Consider the following 20,517-nt stretch of genomic DNA (forward strand, 5'->3'; position numbering starts at 1 on the left):
AGCAAATTTTAAAATTGTAGGTCTGGATTAAAATAAAGTAGATTATTTTGTAGGCTGCACAGTGGTGCAGTTGGTAGAGCTGTTGCCTTGCTGAAAGAAGGTTCTGGGTTCAATTCCCAGCCCCATTTCTTTCTGCATGGAGTTTGCATGTTCTCCCTGTGCATGCGCGGGCTTTCTCTGGGTATTCTGGTTTCCTCCCACAGTCCAAAAATATGACTGTCAGGTTAATTGGTCTGCCTAAATTGTCCCTAGGTGTGAGTGTGATGCAAAAGTACATAAATGATATTTTTTAAAAATCAGACTGAAACAAAGTGGTACAGAAGCTCGTTCTCCATCTTATATATTTTGTTCTATAAAGTATTGAAGGTCAATACTGAATCTAAAGACGCCACAGATTTTCAGTTTGTTGTGTAATTTTTGTAATCATGTCCTCTCCTTTTCAAACTGGACTCCTCTACCAGAGCTTGAGGGCATCTCAGTTTTTCCTAGGGTTGCTCAGAGAGCTCAGAGGTTGTTCCTGGAATCTGCTGCAGCTTCCAGGTCAAAGGTCAAAGTCCACAAAGAGACCACCGCCAGCTGTAAGGCCGTGATGCTTCACAAATTCTCTGCTTCCTCTTACAGCCCTGGGTTATACTTTGTGAGCTTTTAGCGTTCTTTGCTCTTCACGTTTTCTGTTTTTACCTAGAGGATAGGTCATTGTGTCTGCAGATAAACACACATTGCCTTTTGCCAACGTGTGTGTATGTGTGTGTGTGTGTGTGCGTGTGTGTGTGGTGTAGAGAGTGTTTGTCATGTAGAGGTGACGAAGATAAGTGCTACTTCATGGCCGCCAGTATCGCGGATGAAGAAAGGGACAGTGACATTGAGGCACGCCCCTTTTTGTAGCATTCATATTCTCTCTCACGTACAAGCCAGCACACACACACACACACACACGCACACACACAGAAACACACACACGCAGACAGAAACACACACACATACACGCACACACACATATGCACACGCACACAGACAGAAACACACACACACTCCACCACACAGGAGTGCATTTGTATGCACGGTATGCATCTCACAGCTCATCCTAACTCATCCTAATATCCCTATCTCCTCTGACACACCGGAGTCTAAACAGGAGTTTATCCCGAACAAACACACATTCACACACACACACGCATACAAAGAGCAGTATCCCTGTGAGTAGGTGTATGACTCAGCATCAGCCAGACCAATTAGAAGCACGACTGACAGACTGTGCTTTAAACTCGCAGCATGCAAACAAACACGCGTACCCAGCCCAGCTCCCTCTCTAACCCTCTCAGCTGCGTGTTTTCATGGCTGTGACTCATATTTGTTCGCCAGCACATGAGGTGTTCTCTCTTTCTTTCTCTCTTTTTTCCCACCTAACAAGCATATGCCACCTTAACAACCTGCTCGTTTTCACGTTTTATTTATTTCTTGGTTCCCTATCAGTCATGTCCCGCTCCCACAAAATCGATGCTCTTACGGAAACCAACCCTAAACAAAGCGAGTCCAGGCTAATGTGAAATGCAAAGCGTGCACTGGCTCCAAGTTGTGTCTGTGTGTTTGTGTGTGTTTGAAAGTTTTTGCGAAAGTGACTGGATTAGTGGATAACGGTCCCCTGGACACACTGACTAAGCCGCTTCGCTTTCTAATCAGAAATGATCCCAATCATCTCTTCTCACCTTCGGCTTACGGCGCCCAGTTCCCTCTGCGGCTCCGGATTGATCATCCAAACAGGCCGGCTCGGAACGGGGAAAAAAATACTTAAATGATTCAGAAATACAGTGGATTTTTGCAGAGAGGATTAGCTTAAGGGTTCACAAATGATTAGATTTGTGGTGTTGGGGAATAATTCTTGTAACACCAGGCCTGAGTAAATTATAGTCATCAAGAAATCAAGCCTGTAATCAGGCTAAGAACAGTCTGCTTGGTAATGGAGCCGTTTCTGATTTAGGGGCTGCTGTGTCTGTACAAATGTAAATAAATGCTGAATGACATCCTGTTCTTTTGCTGCTTTTGGATATGAAAAATCTTGCTTTAAAAACAAACAGCCCGTCTGCCAGGACAGGACTAGAGGGAACCTTTGTTGTGTTTTTTGGTTGAAACATTCACCTTTTTGAAACAACACAGAGACAGCTTTGCTGTGTTCGCTGGGTCGTTTCACAGCAGGAATATGTTTTTAGCTGAACCGTTCCATCGTTGTGCTACTGGAAGGTGACCTTTCACCCCAGTTTCAGGTCGTTTGCAGCCTTTCAGATGTTTTCTTCCAGTACTGGCCTGTGTTTGGCTCCATCAGCTCTGACCAGCTTTCCTGTCCCTGCTGAGGAAAAGCTTCCACATCGTTTGGTTTCTTTCAAATGTGGTTCTCTTCTTTCCAATCTTCCATAAAAGCCACTTTGTACCCAAATAAAAGTTGTGCAATCGACAGATTATCCAAACGATGAAAAAATAGCAAACTATTCATTGTCATTTCATTCAGAATAGTTTTGTATATTATTTTGATGTTTCCCATCAGCATTATAAAGCTTGTTTCCTTTCGTCGTCGTCATTTTCCAATGTGGAGACGGCAGAGTCTCCCTAAGAGTTGTACATTTCAACTCCAGTATTGGTCTTATGTCAATATTGGATGAGTTTGAGTTTTGTTTTTGTTTTGACTTGTCAAGACTGGTAGGCGACTTAAATGTCATCCATTTTATGTTTAATAAAATGTGCAGAAGGGAAGAAAGAGAGAACAAATCCTAAATGATTTAGACTTGTTAGCCATAAAAGGTTTGTTAGCATCATATTAAACCCTACAAATTAAGGATGGTGAGTTTAAAGTCAAGTTTGTTTGTATAACACACGTCAGCAACGTCTGTGTATGTATTATTTTCATCCTGTTCAGGAACTATTTTTGATTTAGAAGGAATACAGGGAAGGGGATTATAGATTATTGAAGTATAGATGGAAAAGAGCTGCGATTACATAAGTCAGACTTCGTCTTTCTCCTTTTCAGGCCGAACAAGTGCTGTATTTGCATGTATTTGAGTATGTATATTTGGGAGTAGGGCGTTGTATTTACATTTAGAAAGTATGAAAGTTTTATTTTTGTTAAGTTTTGTTTGATACCAAATTATTCATCAGCAGCAGCAACACGGCAATGCAGAGTGATAAAAACATAATACAGTTGCATGTTATGAAACAAGCAGCAAACATTAAATTTTGTCAAATGCCATCAAGAATAATCAAATATATTGATCAATGTTCCAGTTATTATTAATCACAAACAAGTCTTAACAGCAGGGTCTTTATTCTAGCTTTAAAGGAACTCAGTGTTTCAGCTGTTTCACAGTTTTCTGGGAGTTTGTTCCAGATTTGTGGCGCATAGAAGCTGAATGCTGCTTCTCCTTGTTTGGTTCTGGTTCTGGGGATGCAGAGCAGAACCAGAACCAAAAGACCTGAGGGGTCTGGGGATTGATACAACAACACCAGATCCTTGATGCATCATGGTGTTATTTCTAAACTAACAACAATATTTTAAAGTATATCCTCTGAGCTGCAGGGAGCCAGTGGAAGGACTTCAGAACTGTGAATACTGTTGGCAACAAAGTGGATGTGAAGTTGTAAGACTCACTTCAGCTTCAATCAAATACTGGCTAATGCAATAGTATGAAAAAAAATCTCTGTTTTTTTCCTCCCTTTTTTCCGCCGAGGCACAGAAATATTCTTTAAAAACACTTCAACATTGAGTAGAAATGCAAGACAGTCTTCAAAATATGAAGCTCAGAACATCTTCAGAAATCAGAGCATTCACGTTCACTCTCTTTAGATATTTAACTTTTTAAAACAGAAAACTGAAAAAATAGAGAAAAAAATGACATTGTAAACAAAAACGTCTCTAATTTACGGTAAAATACCGTAAATTTTTACGGATTTCTTGTGGTCAGTTTGTGTTACTGACTGATGTGGAGGAACATGAAACATTATTCATGTCGGAAGGTGGAGACGTGCATTAATGTTGCCTCCAGTTTTCTAATGCCCTTTCCTTCTCCGTCTCTCAGCGGGGTGCCGACACGCTGCGAGCAGACACGACCGACAGGTGAGTTCCCCCACACGCCTGCAGTCGGTGAAGTGTTCGGTCACGAGCCATTTGTGGTTAAATCGAATCCTATCAATCCTCCTGCAGGTACTCTGGCACAGGAAGCTCAGGAGCCGCCTCCATGAGGAAGGTAGGAGGAGCTGGTGCCGCTTGTTTGTTTTGTTTTTTGTCTCATACACCGGCACGTCTCAGTCCAAAAAGAACAAAGTAGCGTTTTGTTATCCTCGTTTCGATTTCCCTCGTTTTGCTGAAGCATCACAGGCTTCACTAGCATCGACAAGCTGCATCGGCTGTTACACGAAGACCGGTTTTGTATAAATAATAGCCGAACACCCAGCCGCACGTGAACAGAGGACCTTTCTAAGAATAAACGCGGACTGTACGGACTGTAATGATGAAATCAAACAGAGCAATCAATCGAGGTAAATAGATTTCCATATTTAGGTTGTCGTGACCCAGGAGCTGCTTCAGCCACCAGCCCAAACCTTTCCTCCAAAACGCTGTGACTCAGTTTGGTCCAGTTTAAACATAGATCAAGAACCGTTTACAGACAAACATTCTCGCAAAATTAGAATGAAATAAAGTAAAAATAATACACCATAAAACTCATATTTGAACTGTTTATTCAAATAAATAGAAGGTAGATATCTGATAAGTCTTTCTTATTCCTCAAAGGCATATGAAATATCTTGGTTTAGGGGTAAACCATAGTTTTGCTGGGATTTTACATTTCCCCAATCATTTTTCTTAATTAAAATGTTATTATCTATATAATGTATTTTTCTGCTCATTTTAAAGTCTGTTTGTCAAGCAGTCAACTGCGAAATTTCTCAAAGAAATGAGAGTCGGGTTTAGCTTTTAAGAAAGCGATTTATATCCCTGATATATATTTGTATCTCAGTTTTAGAATTTGAATGATAAAATCTCATTTTCACCAGGTTAAAAAAAATAAACAAAATCATACCACAAATTTAACCGTATTCTTCTTTATTAAATAAAAGCTGAAGCCAAAATGTAAAGAGCAACTAAATACAGATATGACCATATATCTGGACCAATGGTTGCATTCATGTGTCCCTACATACAATAATAAAGCATCACAATAATTTTATTGAGCACTGATTATTGTCAGTTTGCTTAGTAACCTAATGTTTATGCACTATATTATATTGACTATAATAAAGAATAGATTAATAATCGAATGGCCTCCACATCCTTTAACACCCCAACAAGTTAAAATCCATAATAATCTGCTTATTGGTCAGTTTAAATATCAAATGATTGATTTCCTTTAAAAGTGCATTGTTTTTATTATCAAGATGTTTCATGAGCTAAATGCATTAGCTAAACATGTACTTTTGATTGCATAGAAGAATTGTGCAGCAATTTCATTCTGTTAGAATATTTATTTCTCCTTTTCAGTCATACAGCAGTTCAGACAAGTTTACCCTCCCAATATGGCGGCACCACTCACTTCTGAAAATGCTACGGCTAGCTGTTAGCTCAGCAAATTGTGCTGCTAATCCAGCAGAGAAACAAAACATCAACAAAGGCCCAGTGACCATAAAAACTGTACAGATTGTACCAAATTGTACCAAACTTTGCCTATGCAAAGTTTGGTACAATTTTAAGCAAAAATAATTTACATATTTTTACGCTTAAAAGTTTTTAACAGGTAATGGCTATTAGATGATTTGAAGGTTTGAAAAAAGGTTGAAAAAGGGAGCCAGTTAAACCAAAATGGAAACTTAAAAGCACAGAGAAAATATAGTTAGCATAGCACAAAACCTTCACTCTGATAGTTGGCTTTAACACATTTTGGTACTATTGAGTGGAGTACATTTTCCTTACTGCATTCAGCCTGTTTTTATTGAGGACATATTAATATGTAAAAAGCTGCGGTTAGAGTAAAAAAGGTTTAACAGGTGGGCTAAAACTGTTCCTGATGCTTTTTCATGAGATTCCAGGTAATGGCTAGTTACCACAAAAGCAGCATGTTTAATAAAATGAAAAAAAAAAAAGCCATTTAAATCAAACACAAATGGAAAAGAGCGAGCTTAAAATGGAGAGCAAATAGGCTGCTCTAAATCTTTGCCTTTGTCCATTAAGCATGAACTTTGCTAACACCTTTCTCCCCTCCTCCTTTTAGTCTTTCCATTACACGTCTTTAAGAACGAAAACCAAAAAGAGAAGTAAAGGTAAGTACATCATTGTTTCTTCCTTTATTCGTCATATATTTAGTCATTTGTAATAACATACAGCGAAACATTTTTTTTGTTTTTGTGAATTCTGCCTGAGTTGAACAAATGTTTAATCTGAAACTGTGTCTCAGCGATGACTCACCGAATGACAAGGCTTGAAATAATATTAAAAGGACATCAGCTCTGACATCTGCAGTTTATATATATTTGGAAAGTCCTGATGTACTTTACTGGATGAAAATAGACGAAAGACAAACTCACACACAAGGGACTGCGTGTATTCTTGCTCCCATTTTGTCCTTTATTTGACTCCCAGTAATTAATGATTTGCTTTTTTTTTGGCCAGTCTCCATTTGTCACTGTCTCAGGTGTAATGTGCTCCGAATATAATAAGGGGGTGAAATGTGGGCTGCGAAACTTGACACATTTTTTTTTTTGCCTCCTGACCTTCTCCCAGGTTCCCTCACCAGCGCCAGTCGAAGGAGAATCTCCTGTAAGGATTTGGGCCACGGCGACTGCGAGGGCTGGCTGTGGAAGAAGAAGGACGCTAAAGGCTATTTCACCCAAAAATGGAGGAAGTACTGGTTCATCCTCAAAGAGTCTTGCCTTTACTGGTACACCAACCAAAACGTAAGACATTTACGTCAGCAGTCGTTTAGTTTCTCCTGCCGGTCTCCTTTCTGATACATTCTCCACCCTTGAAAGGGTTGAACACGTCTTTTTTTATTTTTTTGCTTATTGCTCATAAGATGTAAACGGGATCCGACTGTTTTCATGCGTCAGCCTGCTTCTCTGTTGGTACCGCTGATAAAAGGATGTAAAAAGCCTAAAGATAACTCCATCTTTTATTGCGTCATGATAACATCACTGGAAATTTGTGAGATATTTAAGGTTCAACTTGAGTGCCATCACAGCATTAGGAAAAAGAGAATCATGTTGTTGTTTTTTTAATCTTTGATTTTTAAGTTGATGACCGTGTCTAGACACTTTGCTTTAGCAACGCACAATTTGCTTTTGCAGCAGGCTATGAATACGAAGTGACTATGCTGGACGGAGGGCCTGTATTTCTCTTGCCACGATGCACAAACTGTACGGAGGCAAAAGAGGGGGAAAAAATAAGAGCGCCATTAGGCAAACTTCTGCTTTTACATCAAAATCATAAACATGAAGCTTATTCTTCTTATCAGGTCTTGAACTTTAGTCAGACTACGACTGACCTGGTCATCAACAGTTTCTGTCCAGGTGGCTCAAGGGTGAAACAAAGAATGGATACTTTGAAAAGCTTTCTCTTCCATAGGTCCCGGGAATGAACTCTTTGAAATACCAGGAGACTTTCAATAAAAGCTGGTGGCGTCTGACATAGACCCAAACTCAGCTCTTTTTCCTCTGAGTCCTAAATCCTGCAGGAAACTTAAGTGAAAGACCACCGTTAGTCAACTAAGGAGAAATAAACAGACACAGCAGCCAGAGGTTCATTCCTCTGTGTGATCCAACCTTACTGAAGATTAAGCAGCTCCTTGTGTCCGGAAGCAGGTTGAATGATGTATTTATAACATTAGCATCAACAACTGTGACAAGCATTACTTTGAGAAAAACATAAATTTCTCAATGTGGGAGTTTTTTTTCCCCCTCACTGAATAAAATTTTATTTGACTTAAAGTTACTTTCTTTCTAAATTTGTTGACTAAATAAGGAGTTTAGGTTCGGGCTTTTAACACACCTTTAAAAAGCAGGGGTTCCTATGATACATTATTTCATGTTTAGATGATGATTAATGATATTTACTTCATGTATTTCAGATTTCTGATAATAAAATTGGTTATATGTATTTTTTTAAAATATAGCAGCTTATTTGGATTGAAAGTGACAGGACGCCTTAAAAAAGCAACTTCTGAAAGGAGGTAAAAATAGGCAGAACGGACTATATCTAAAATATATCAAACATGTTTTGTACATCGCATAGACCGATCCTAACCTGTTGAAAAAGAAGCATAAGAGGTCACCTTTAAACTTTTGAAGCTTTGCAAGAACACTCTTCTATGCAAGATTGCTTTTCATGACTAAAATGTCACTTTTATGTAACATTTGTATTGCCCTAAGTGACAGTGAACATTTGGATGATGATACTATCAGTTTTAATTTCAAAGTACATTAAATATAGTTCATTTAAGAGAATCACAGCTTGGTTTTTTTATGCTAAGTGTGTCTCGGTAAACCATCCCTGCCAACGTAAACAAGCAGATCTTGTTTTCATGCACTCCACCTCGCTGATCGTATCCTCTGTAAAATTGGTATATCAGTGTGTCTGACATTTTGTTCTCTGTGTGGATGATGTACCGCCGCTCTCCATCTGTCTCCGCCTGCAGGATGAGAAGGCTGAGGGCTTCATCAGCCTCCCCGAGTTCAGAATAGACCGAGCCATAGAGTGCAGGCGGAAATTGTGAGTCTCCCCCTCACATGTCGCCAGAATTGCTAATCAAGCACATTTGCTCTCACCCACACAACGTGAACACACACAAACGTGCCATGCATGCTGGAAAAAAAAAAGGGGGGAAAGAAAAAAAAAAAGCTAATCAGACTCCTTCTCTCTGGCTGACTGCAGCGCCTTCAAAGCCTGTCACCCCAAAATCAAGAGCTTCTTCTTCGCCACAGATTGTCTCGAGGAGATGAACAGGTGAGCTTCGTCTTTGTGTGGGTGTGTGCATGCGTGTGTGTGTGTGTGCGTGTGTCTGTGTGTGTGTGTTGACGTGAACAGCAGTCAGAGATCAGGGACGCCACGTGTCATGTTTATGAATATTTTAGCCAAGTAAAACAAGTTTACACAGGGCAGTGGCCCACCAACGCCACACTGCGCATGAATAAGACATGATCCTGGTCTTCTGTTGATAAACGTTAGAACTGAAAACACGAGTCGTGTGAGTGCGTGCGTGCGTGTGTGTGTGTGTGTGTGTGTATGTGTGTGTGTGCGTGTGGGGGTGTGTGTGTGTGTGTGAGTCACGTGTGTGCATATGAGAGGGAGATTGTAATGATATTTGTAGGAGTGCCATCTGATGAGCTCTAATTATCTACACCTCCCCTGAATGACATGTGGAGATAATTGGAGGATCATAATTAAGCAGCTATATTTGACTTCTGTGCAGCATTTTGTTGGTTCTTGTGTGCCAGTGTGGTTGCAGGCACTTTCACAAGTTTTCTGTGCGAGAAGATGGATGTCTCTGTAAGAAATGAAAGTTGTTTGAATGTCATCGCAGCTTTTTTTCTTTTTTTTTTTTTAGTATTTACAGAACTAAAACTAAATATAGACTCTGTGTTGTGAAGCTGAAGCAGACGAGGTTTGATGAATTTGAAAACAGTTCCACGTTTAATGGGAAGAAGTCGAGACCAGTTTAGGGGTCAGAGGTGATTCTGAAGAGCCAAGCCAAGGTTAGGCATCAGGACATGTTGCTAATTTTCTAAAACCAGAAAAATAGCTTTTGTTTCCACAATGCAGGAAACTCAAAAAACTAATGCAGAGCCAAACTACCAGCTTTTAACAGCGGATTTTGTGAAATCTTCTTTTGAAATCCCACCAGAGATTTTCGACAGAGTTTTTGTCGGGTGACTGATGCCTGCTCGAGTATCTTCCAAGAGCTTTTCTAAAACCAAACCTAGATTTGCTTGGGATCAGCTCAGTTTGACAGTCCAGTGACACTCAAACTTAAGTTTTCTCACAGACATCATGAACTCTCTGACGTTGGACTAAATCCATCTTTCCCGTCACACACTCCACGCTTCCTATGCCAAACAAATCTAGTGTTTGCTGTTTAGTTTGTAATCATTTTCTACTTTGCTTAAGGCAGAAGTCTGTGTTTTAAATATTTCAGAAATGTCGCTTGACAAAACTACAATATTTGTAATAGGCAAATGAACATTGAGATCTTCTCTTTAAAGTACCTGTGATGCAACTAATGAGGCTCCTGGGAGGTTTAATCAGGATTTCCAATATTTCTGCTCCAATAAAGAGTTTTGTTTAATAACTTCGAGAGTGTAATATTCATGAAAGGGCTAAATTTGGATTTGGATGAGATTCTTATGATATTAGATTATATTTAACTATCTAAACTTATAAACGCCTGCACAATTCAGGTTTCAGCTAATTGTAAAGTGATGAAATAAAAAACAATTCAGGAATGTGAATACTTTCACATTTTTGCGACTTTACTTAGATCTGTCCAACTAATAAATTTTGTTGGATGATAAATTGTCCCAGTAATTATCGTGATAAACGATAATATTGTTGTTTTGAGACCATTTGCAAGTAATATAACAGTAATGGCATAACAATGCACTCTCTCTGTGACTAATAAATTTTCATTTTGTAAAGAACACTGGAACTGGAAGATGTTTTAAATTTCCAAAATGAAGCTCAACTAATCAATAAATAAAACAGAAGTAAAATGTACACACCCAAAGCCATGAATGAAATGGTTTTAGATTTAATCATCAGAATGGAAATGATCAAGGCTGTGCTAATTTATATCTCTATTAATTCATTAACTGCTTATTGCGACACGCTCAACCTTACGCTCAGGTGTCTGTGGAGGGACATAGGGGCATGATGGGATATGGAGTGAAGACAAATTGGTATCCGTGGCTTAGAGAAAGTCGGACCTTTCCTTTCTGATTTTACTTTTCCGTTTCGGAAATGATTATGAAAGTTTGGGAAGCACCTCAGCAAGAATAAGTCGGCTCGTTCAATATGATCAAATCCACTCCCTCTGATTGATCCGTAGCCACTCATTCTTCATTTTCTCTCCTTCATTCTGCACTCCATTTTCATTTTTTTTTTTATTCCTGCTTGTTTCTTGCAGGTGGATGAACCGGCTGGGCTTAGCTGCTATTGGCTACACACCTGACGATAAGGTGCCACGCCCCGACGAAGGTGCGTCAATAAAATAAAAAAATAAGTTGCTCCTTTCCTTCCTGCTCGTGAATTCACCTGCCTGTGTGCCGTTTGTGTTTGTCCTCGCATCAGACTACTGGAGCGAGAGCGATCAAGACGAGGTTGACGGATCGATGACACTCAAACAGGAGGGGCCCCTTTCCCTGTGTGATACTTACCACCGCACGCCATCTGTGAGTAACTCAGCCTCTCATTCAGGCCCACTCGACATTCTCTCCGCAGCCGTTTCATTCTGATGGAATATTTTATTCTTAAAAGCCCCACAGTTTGCAGAGCTGCACATAGCAGAGCTCTCAGCATTAATAAAACATCAGAGCGGGAGACTATCTGGTTCTTTAAGCAGCCAAGATCAGAGTCACGATGCCAGAATGCTTACCCGGTCTGACCTCTAGGTGGCAGTAGGTCCGCTGCTCATGACACCTTCGCTCCTCAGTGGAAGCCCATGAACAAAACGTCATGGGCGTTTTATTCATGGCCACATGCGTTGTATGTCAACGTTATGTGTGATGTTTCTGCCTACCAAACAAATGATCCAAAGTCCAGCTGTGAGAGTCGTTTAGCATATCTACTGCAAAGCTTCATTTATTGTTGTAAACAGGTGAAGTCAGATGTTTACACACACCATATAAAAAGACACACAGCCTGATATTAAGTCAGACTAAACATCCCTTATATGCCAGAATAATTCAACATTTTTGAATACAATATTTACATAATCATTGTCTTACTTTCTTCAAAATCAAAAGTTTACATACAGTACACCTACTGTATGTGAACAGTAAATGTTTACAGTAAACATTTACTTTATATAAGCATACAGTAAATATGTATGTTAGCTTTAAATATGTATGTTATTGGTCTTATTTTGATTAATTTTTATCTGGCATTTTATCACACCTATAATTTGTTTAGTATTAGTTTTTTTTCCCTTAAATATTCAGTTTCCAATCATTCTCCAAACCCAACTCTCCGCTCACAGTACTCCTGGGTCCTGACAGATCGTTCCTTCTGGGTATCTTCTCTAGTTTGTCATGGCTGCACCATGATTACTCAAACTAAAACCATTCAGCAGTCATGTCAATCTTTTTTTTTTATGTACTTACACCTCTATCATTTCATTGCTTTTTTTTTTTTTTGCTCTCTTATTTTGGTGTATTTCTGCCTTTTCTTCTTCTCTCCGTCCTCGCCCACCTCATCCGTCTCGCTCTGCTCGTCTCCTGTCTCTGTATGTCTGTGCTCACGCACCACACCCGCTTGGTAACATTTTCCTCCCCCCGCTCGCTCCGTCACACCCGACCCCCACTCAGGCCAACCTCCTCCACAGTTACGACCATTTGCCCCGCTCGTTGAGCTCCATGAGCCTCTTGCGTTCCACTCCGTCCCCTCTCCCCAAAAGTGCCTCCACCTCCCCGATTCCTCCACAGATGGTCTCTTCCACCTCCCCTCTCCCTCTCCAGGTGAATTCCTCCAGCCCTTTCCCGGAGTCCAAGCACGGCCGACATTTCTCGAGCGAGTCCACGCACTCTCACTCCTCGGCCGAGGACCAGCGCGGAGACGGCATGGGCATGGGGACGGGCACGGGCAGCACCAGCACCCACTCGTCCAGCTGCCGCTCGTCCCACCGCGAGCGCCGCTCCTGGCAGGACCTCATCGAGACGCCGCTGACCAGCGCGGGACTGCACTTCCTGCAGACGGCGCCGGGGGAGAGCGACTACGGTGACCTGATTGGGGGAATGGCCGGGGAGATGGGGTACTATGGAGGGCTGGGCAGGCAGGGAATGTCCCCGGAGAGGCGCCGGCAAGCGACGCTGCCCGTACGGAGACACCACGCGGCAGAGAGGGACAGGGAGCGGGATGGACCCTTCCCTCTGGAGCGAGGGCCGTACACACACAGCCACACGCACCGACGCTCCCACAAGCAGCGGAGCCAGAGTCTACCCAGGAACAGAGACCCAATCCTGGGGAAGTTTCTGCACAGTGCGGCTCATATGGAGGAAAGGAGTGAGGATGAGGAGGGAGAGGGCTCAGCTGCAGACATGCTGGAGGCAGAGGACGGTAGGAAGACGAACTCACCTGTTCCATTCTGATTCATATTGAATTGTACAAAAAGTGGAAGGATTTACATGATCTAGCTCATACATCTATAGAAAATGTAAACATGTTAAAGAAAATGACATTTTTCTAAACTGTGTATTTACAGGGCACTGCAAGCCTTGGTTGGGTCATTCTAACACATGATGATTTGGGTTGTTGTCATGCTGGAAGCTGAACCTCTTATCTAGTCTCAAGTTTTTTGCACCATCTAACAGGTTTACTTTGAAGATTGCCCCGATGTGCAGGGTTAGCTTAATCTCACTTCCTGCCCTCTGGGTTTTCCAGACCTGCGGGATTTCAGAATGGACAGCAGAGAAAGGAGAGTGTCTGAGGGAAGGGAACGACGGATTTCAGACGGACGTGACCCTGAGCCTCTGGACGGGCTAGAACAGCTCTACCGGGCCCTGGAGCAGGCCAACGTGACCGCGCTGGGAGACCCCAAACCCTGCAGCAAACAGGAGCTGCGACGCTGTTTCACCCAGAGAGTCAGGGATCCGCTCCTCAACGACCGGCTGCACCGGGTCCGAGCCCTCCGCAGCACTTTGAAGGTACCATCACCAAATCCGTCATGCGTTATTATTCTAGAAGGATCCACCAATCAAGGTATTTTTTATGAAGAAAGATGCTTATAAGGATTATTTTGACATCAGTATAACCAATCTCCAATATGTGCCAGTGATTTTTTTGCTTCTTGGTTGATTCTTGAAGTCGATTAGTTTTTTCTTCCTTCATTTACAAGATAAAAAAAGGCCAAAGTTTTCATTTTAAACAAACAAAGCATAATATCAAACAATGTACAAAATTTAAATGCAGGGTTTCTGCCAGGAAACTTGCTAAGCCCAGTAGGAGGGAAACCAGCAGTAGCAGTCCACCAGCGACTTCCATACTTTTAGATTAAAAAAATAAATATGGGTGCTGTGCAACTACATACTCTCTGAGGTGTGTGTGAACACATCATCTCCTCCACCACTCCTCTCCTGGCCCAGGTTTAATATGTCCATACAGCTCTCCCTTATTCCTGCACTAAGTCCATTATGGACTTTCTCCGGCAGAATTTCAACTGGGCCAATCAGAAAACAGATGGAGAAGTTGTGAACATCTGTCTGCCTGTAGTTTTAGCAATGTTAACGGAGGAAGTGTGAAGCTGTTCAGTCCATGTGTTGAAAGTGGGGGATGGTTGTTTACAGCACTGGCAAATTTCTGGTAAGCTTCATAGCCTCCACAAGGTTTGCCTGTACATCACGGGCAGTCTGTGTCACAGTGAATCTGAAGAAGCCTCTGACTGAAGACACTCTGTCTTCTCTAGTCAGGATGGTCAGGGTTGTCCATCATTTCCTTCAAAAAATTTACAGTTTTTCAAAATTGCTGTGCTTCCATTAAGCAATTTTATCTTCATAATTCCATTTATATGGTCAATGGAAACGCAGCTGCTGTTGACAATATTGAAGCACCCAACTATGGTTTTAAAACGAGCTTTGGTCACCATCAGATCCGACCTGAGGCACAAGTCGAATGATAAATCTATAAAATCTAAAAAGCTTTAAATTGTTTTACGTTTCATTTACATCCTCTTGGTGCCTCTTTGCTCCTGCAGGCCAAAGAGTCTGAGCTGGAAGTGATCTGCGCCCTCCTCGAGGACCCCACGCTCTGCTCCCAGACCTTCAGAGAGTGGAAGCAGTGGCACAGCGAGCTCTACGCCGAAATCTGCCAGCTCAGCCCCGGCACCAACGGCCAGGACGACCTCTCCCCGATGGGCGCGCCCCTCATGACCCACACGCACTCCTTCATCGAGACGCACGTGTGAGGTGTGCGGCACGGGGGAGGCGACGCACGACACCCCAACTCTGGGTCCGGAGAGCCTCCCGCTGCTCCCATCACGACTCCGAGCACGCAGTCACACACAAACACGGGGACAGACTTTGTAAGATGTGTAAATATCACAGAAGGGGGGGAAACAGTCTGAGAGGAGCGTGGATGAACTTTTGATAATCACGAGGACCCTCCCCCCACACAGGGTGCCTATTGCATGCCTGAACAGAAAGCATTACTCTTCCTTTGTCTATGGAACTCACCTAAAGTCCACACGCTTGTCGAGCAAAACGGGAAAACAAAAAAAGGGAGACTTTGACCCCATGTTTGTTTCTTTGTGTTTTTTTTTTTTTGTTGTTGTCAATGTTAGAGGATGGGGGAGGCTATGTAGCAGCAATACAGATGAGAAACCTTTTCACCACAGCACTGTACTTTTCTACTGACGAACTTTGCACCCAGAGCCACCAGTTCTCCCCCTTTCTCTAAAAATCATTGTTTTCTTTACTTCTCATTGCATATCTCGTTGATTTACAGGGAAATCGCTGTTATTTCAGGCTGATTTCTCATGGGAAATTGTGAGAACGGGAGCTTTGGTGTCAAGACCGCGACGTTGTTTCTTTATTTATTTCCTTCTTTATTTTTTTTTAAAGCTGTTTCTCTGGGAACCCGTGAAATTAAGCATCAAGCAACAACTGTGCCGGCCACAAAGCACGCTCCTTTAAACTGTGAAGTGTTCAGACGTCCTTGCAGAAGGAGGCTCCTCTGTTCCAATGCAATCCTGTTTTTGTTTTTTTTTTTTTGTTGCACCCTCTGATTTTTTTTCTTCTTCTTCTTCTTCCCCCCCTCTCTAGTAGTTCTCAAAAAGACTTGTGTAAATGTGAATACCGATGTAAATGTTTGACTTCCACTACCACTGTGATACGCTTCTAGAGGTAGCGGAGAGAGATGGTGTTTCTACTGGTGTGGGTGCAAGATTACTTTTTTTGTTTGTTTCTTTTTCCTTTTTTTGTTACAATTTGTTTTTCACTCAATGCAAGAGCAAAGGAGTTCTCTTTTCAAAGAAGTCACTCAAAACAAAGAATGCACTTTCTATATCTCTGTGTCCCATCGGCTGCTTCACAGGGTCTCCGTCTCATCGGCCTCCTTCCCATTGCTGTTCAGATATCAGGTAAAAAGCGTTTGCCGTCTCATTTTCTAACAACTCGTGTACAGTCAACAGATATATTTAAGCCTAGAGGAGAATATATAAATCTATTTACGTTTTTGTGTCATAGATATAATGTAAAGTAAGATGTATTCTATGCCAAGGTTTTTTGCAGTGCCCCGCCCCGCCCTCCACCTCCTCTCCACTCTGTAGATACAGGGCGCTTGGCAGCGGCCGTACCGGCTCCACTCTCAGCTGGTCCGTTTCTCGGCGATGCGTTGCATGAGGGAAGGCCTGGGACTGGTTAGACTGGGACAGGGTAGAAATACTGTGGATTATTTTTCTTCCTTTTTATTTATTAGTCTTGTAGCGCATGATACATGCAAAAATGACGTTTCTCTTTTTGTTAATAACGTATATTTTGAAAATCGTTCGTTCATTGCATACGGTTTAAAGACACACACTGTACATCTGAAGGTGATATTTCTTTGCTATTCAGCTCTTTAGACGTAATGCAGATGTTGGATTTCCTATTCAAGCAGAAGGTTTCAGTTTGTTGTATTTTGCTTCACCTGGAGTGTCTTCTGGAAGTATTCACACCCCATGAATATGCTCTGAATTTGTCTCATTAACTCCTCAAACTTTGCTATATTTAACAGACCCAGGCCCGGATTTAAAAGGATGTGGGTCCCTGGGCTGGAGCCCGTTTTGGTGCCAAATCCACCATGAATAAACTCTTCTACTAATGCAAATGCATTAATAGGCAGTCCTATAAATAGCCGGGTATGAATTGATGCATGGTAGGTTTAATACATTCCATGTTATCACCCCCCTAAAAACAAAGCTCCATAACTTTATATTTTTCACATACGTAATTATTGTTTAGAGTCATAAAAAAACAAATATTAATGCAGTTCACCTCATTTTGGTCTATGAATTTCATATAAAGTACAATGCAAAACATGCATTTAATAAAAGAAAAAAAATGTCTGTGACATTCCCCAAAATTGGGACCCTCTTCTATTTTTAATCCCTCTGTTGCTTAAAAGAAATAGTTAAAAATAGTTTTCATTCTTTTCTTTACAAATAAAAAAGCTCCTGTGTTCGTCCCTCATAAGTTAATACTTTGCCGCAGTTTCACCAGGAGGTCTGTTGGGTAGGACTCTGCTGGATCTGGAGATAAATATGTTTTATATTCGTCTTTGAAAATAGACCAAACGCCTGCAGGAAATGAAGGCGATGTGTCAGATCAGTCGTCAAATAACAGTTTCTAAAATACATTTCGGACTGGACTTGGTGCAGTCCAGTCCGAAATGTCTGGACTGCACCAAGTCCAGACATTTCTGGACTTGGTCCAGAAATGTCTGGACCAAGTCCAGACATTTCTGGACTTGGACCGTGTATGTAAGGTCATGTCAGGTGTTATTTTTGTACTACACAGTGAATGACACGAAAGACTGATAAAAAAAATAATTACAATTTGGTCTTATCTGAATACAGAACATACTTCCATAATTCATTTTGTTCTACAATAGCCTCCATTCTTCCAAAAAGGCCAGAGTTGTTAGGTGAATCTCTGGAGTTCTTCCTCAGTCATTTTACCACGAGCCTCTCGGCTGCTTCCTCTACCAACGCTCTCCTTGCCGGCCGTGTCTTGGTGGCTTTTCAGTTCTGCTACACGAGTTAAAAACTAACCCTGTTTTTAACTTCTTCTGCACTTTATTTCTGACCTCTCTGCTGTGTTTCTTGGTCTATGTGAGGCATTTTGTTCATTAATCTCCCCTAATAAACCTCTGAAAACAGAGCAATTTTTATTTGTAGCATATTTTCATGCATATGCATTTTCATACGTATGAAAATATACGTATGAAAGTTTAGGCTACATTGATTTGGACTATTTCATAAAAATCCTGGTAAAATGCTTTAAATGCATTTTTATTGACTGTAATGCCAAATGTATGCACAAAGGCAGCATAGGAAGGGTTCATGGGGTGCTATTACTTTTACGAGACACTTCAAAAAAATGTTTTTAGGTTTCTGTCTCTAGAGACATTAGTGCAGTTACCTATGACTCCCTGTGAGGAAGTGGCTGATACTGGCTGGTGACAGACTGCCACCCTGAATGGTCTGTACCAATCACTTCATCCGCAACATCAGGCCAAGGACTCAATGGTGTCCCCTAGTGTCCAAGACTCTGAACAACGTGTAGCACCCACTGCATCCAGCACTAGTCCTGATCTTTGTGGGTTTTTTTTGTTTTTTTTTTACTGTCGGTCTTAAGTGGATTTTTTTTCGTCATGTAACACTGAAGTGAAATATCCAAACGCATCCGCAGCTCATGTTTTCCAATGGTTAATTTCAAGAGTGCCACAAAGAAACTTAACGATGCAAGCACTTTCCCTGTGCCTCCCAAAATCCTCTCTTTGACAGCAAAGGTCTCTCACCACACCAGTGTTGCCCACACACACACACGTCTGCGGCCGTCGAACGAGCTGCGATGCAGTTCCACACTCTTCGTTTTGTCGTACGAAGTCTTCTCTCTCCAGCTCAAACTGTAGACACACTGTAGATGAAGGAGTTCTGAGAGCGGTTTGTTTGTACACACTGACTGTGTTACCCCTCCCGGATTCTTTTAATTTATTTATTTTTGTTTCTTGTGTGTGTGTGTGTGTGTGTGTGTGTGTGCGTGTGTAGACCTGCAGAAACTGGCTGAAAAGGGAGATTCCACTGTGTGTTCTTTCAGGGGTTTACACCTCATGGTACATTGCACAGGTGTGTAAGATGTAAGTTGCACTGCGACATTAAAAAAAAAGGAACATATTGCTCTTTTTCAAGGATAATATTAGCTTACTGTTATTCTGTACATTCAACTGACTAAAGATATTAAAAAAGAAAAATGACATTTATTCTTCCTAAAGTAGCCTTTTTTTGATTTCATATATATGAAAGTACATAAATATATATATAAATATATATATATATAAATATATATATATATATTACAGAAAATACAGATTGTAAACCTAAGTTGTTAAACTTTGACTTCAATAAACTGAATCCTCTGCACTATGAGCTGCTGTTTCTTTCTGTGTCTGGTGTTCTTGTAAAGTGAGCATGTGGGTGTCAACATCAAAAATTGGAAAACTACATAAATATTCCAGTCAAAATGTGTGTTAAAGGGTCACGATGCTGAGATATATCGTATTTTAACCACTTTTGTTATTATTGATAATTGTGGCTTTCAGCTAATAAAAACCGATGCATAAATCATAAAACTAACAACAAAAATGATTACCCATATAGAAAAACATCCTATGGGAAACATTTATTGAGTGTACTGCTGTAGATTATATGCACTTTCTTTTTCTTTTTTTTTTTTTTCCTTGGTGAGGATTCTTGGTATGAATTACTTAATCGATGCAGCATAGCATGGAGGCAATCCGCCATTATTGGCTCTGGTATCTCTTCTTAATAATATCTGTTTATTCTCTATTGGGTTTTTTGGTTTGGCAAGTTGAAAAATGAAAAATAGTGACATCACAGTCATTAAAGCAGGTATTGGTACTTTTGGCAATGTAGGAAGGTGCCAAGCACTACTGCATGTGTGTATTAGGGACTAACCTGTGTTCACATGGTGAAAGAGGAGAATAACTTTTATTTATGGTGCTTATTTTATGTCATATTTAAGTTTTCTTTTAAACTGACTGGCTCAGATACGTCCAGAGATTTACGTTGCTATAAGACAGGTGAAAAGGTGATTGAAGTCTTCATAAACAGACATGTTGCATGGCAGTAAAATGGCCAGAAGTGCTAATTCACGGTTGTTAGCATTGCTAATTGATAACTTGGAAGCAGCATACAGGGGATATGTCACAAAATAATAATTTTTAAAAAATCCATGGGGCGGTAACTCTGCTGGGAAATGAAATCAGCGTCTCAGTAAAGTTTGCCAGCAGAGGCATCCAGAGCTCTAGATTTCGTGGATGACAGCAGAGGGAATTACCACCACTGACTGGAAAGTTCATACCTGAATTCAAGCAGGTCTGTTGTTTGTTCCTCTACACTCTTTCTCCAAACTCTGCCGCAATGATTTGTAAATACCAAACAGCTTTTCATAAAATATAAGCCTTGTGACCAACGAGCAAAAGCACATTCCATTTCTCCTTCGCCCAGGGAGACTGATGCTGTCTGGGATTCAATGACAGCTTAAGCACAGGGAATTTGA

General features: G+C 41.1%; 1 protein-coding gene across 3 annotated transcripts in view; it reads left to right on the forward strand.

The window, feature by feature from the left end:
* The window catches only part of LOC103139918 (connector enhancer of kinase suppressor of ras 2), a 78,885-nt gene extending 59,703 nt beyond the window's left edge, over positions 1–19,182 (forward strand). For 2 of the 3 annotated variants that reach the window (XM_016672817.1, XM_016672818.1), the window contains 12 exons: positions 4,065–4,102; positions 4,190–4,232; positions 6,252–6,300; positions 6,761–6,933; positions 8,670–8,743; positions 8,906–8,977; positions 11,154–11,224; positions 11,318–11,418; positions 12,553–13,300; positions 13,625–13,887; positions 14,934–17,598; positions 17,672–19,182. In XM_016672817.1, coding sequence (XP_016528303.1) covers positions 4,065–4,102; positions 4,190–4,232; positions 6,252–6,300; positions 6,761–6,933; positions 8,670–8,743; positions 8,906–8,977; positions 11,154–11,224; positions 11,318–11,418; positions 12,553–13,300; positions 13,625–13,887; positions 14,934–15,143 — 1,842 coding nt within the window. In that variant the 3' untranslated portion in view covers positions 15,144–17,598; positions 17,672–19,182. Of the gene's footprint in view, positions 1–4,064; positions 4,103–4,189; positions 4,233–6,251; positions 6,301–6,760; positions 6,934–8,669; positions 8,744–8,905; positions 8,978–11,153; positions 11,225–11,317; positions 11,419–12,552; positions 13,301–13,624; positions 13,888–14,933; positions 17,599–17,671 lie in introns of those variants that run through there. The other variant, XM_007554789.2, reaches the window with a different exon arrangement.
* Positions 19,183–20,517: the final 1,335 nt, after the last annotated feature.

The sequence above is a fragment of the Poecilia formosa genome, unplaced genomic scaffold (assembly GCF_000485575.1).
Source record: "Poecilia formosa unplaced genomic scaffold, Poecilia_formosa-5.1.2 Scaffold66, whole genome shotgun sequence".
Taxonomy (NCBI): domain Eukaryota; kingdom Metazoa; phylum Chordata; class Actinopteri; order Cyprinodontiformes; family Poeciliidae; genus Poecilia; species Poecilia formosa.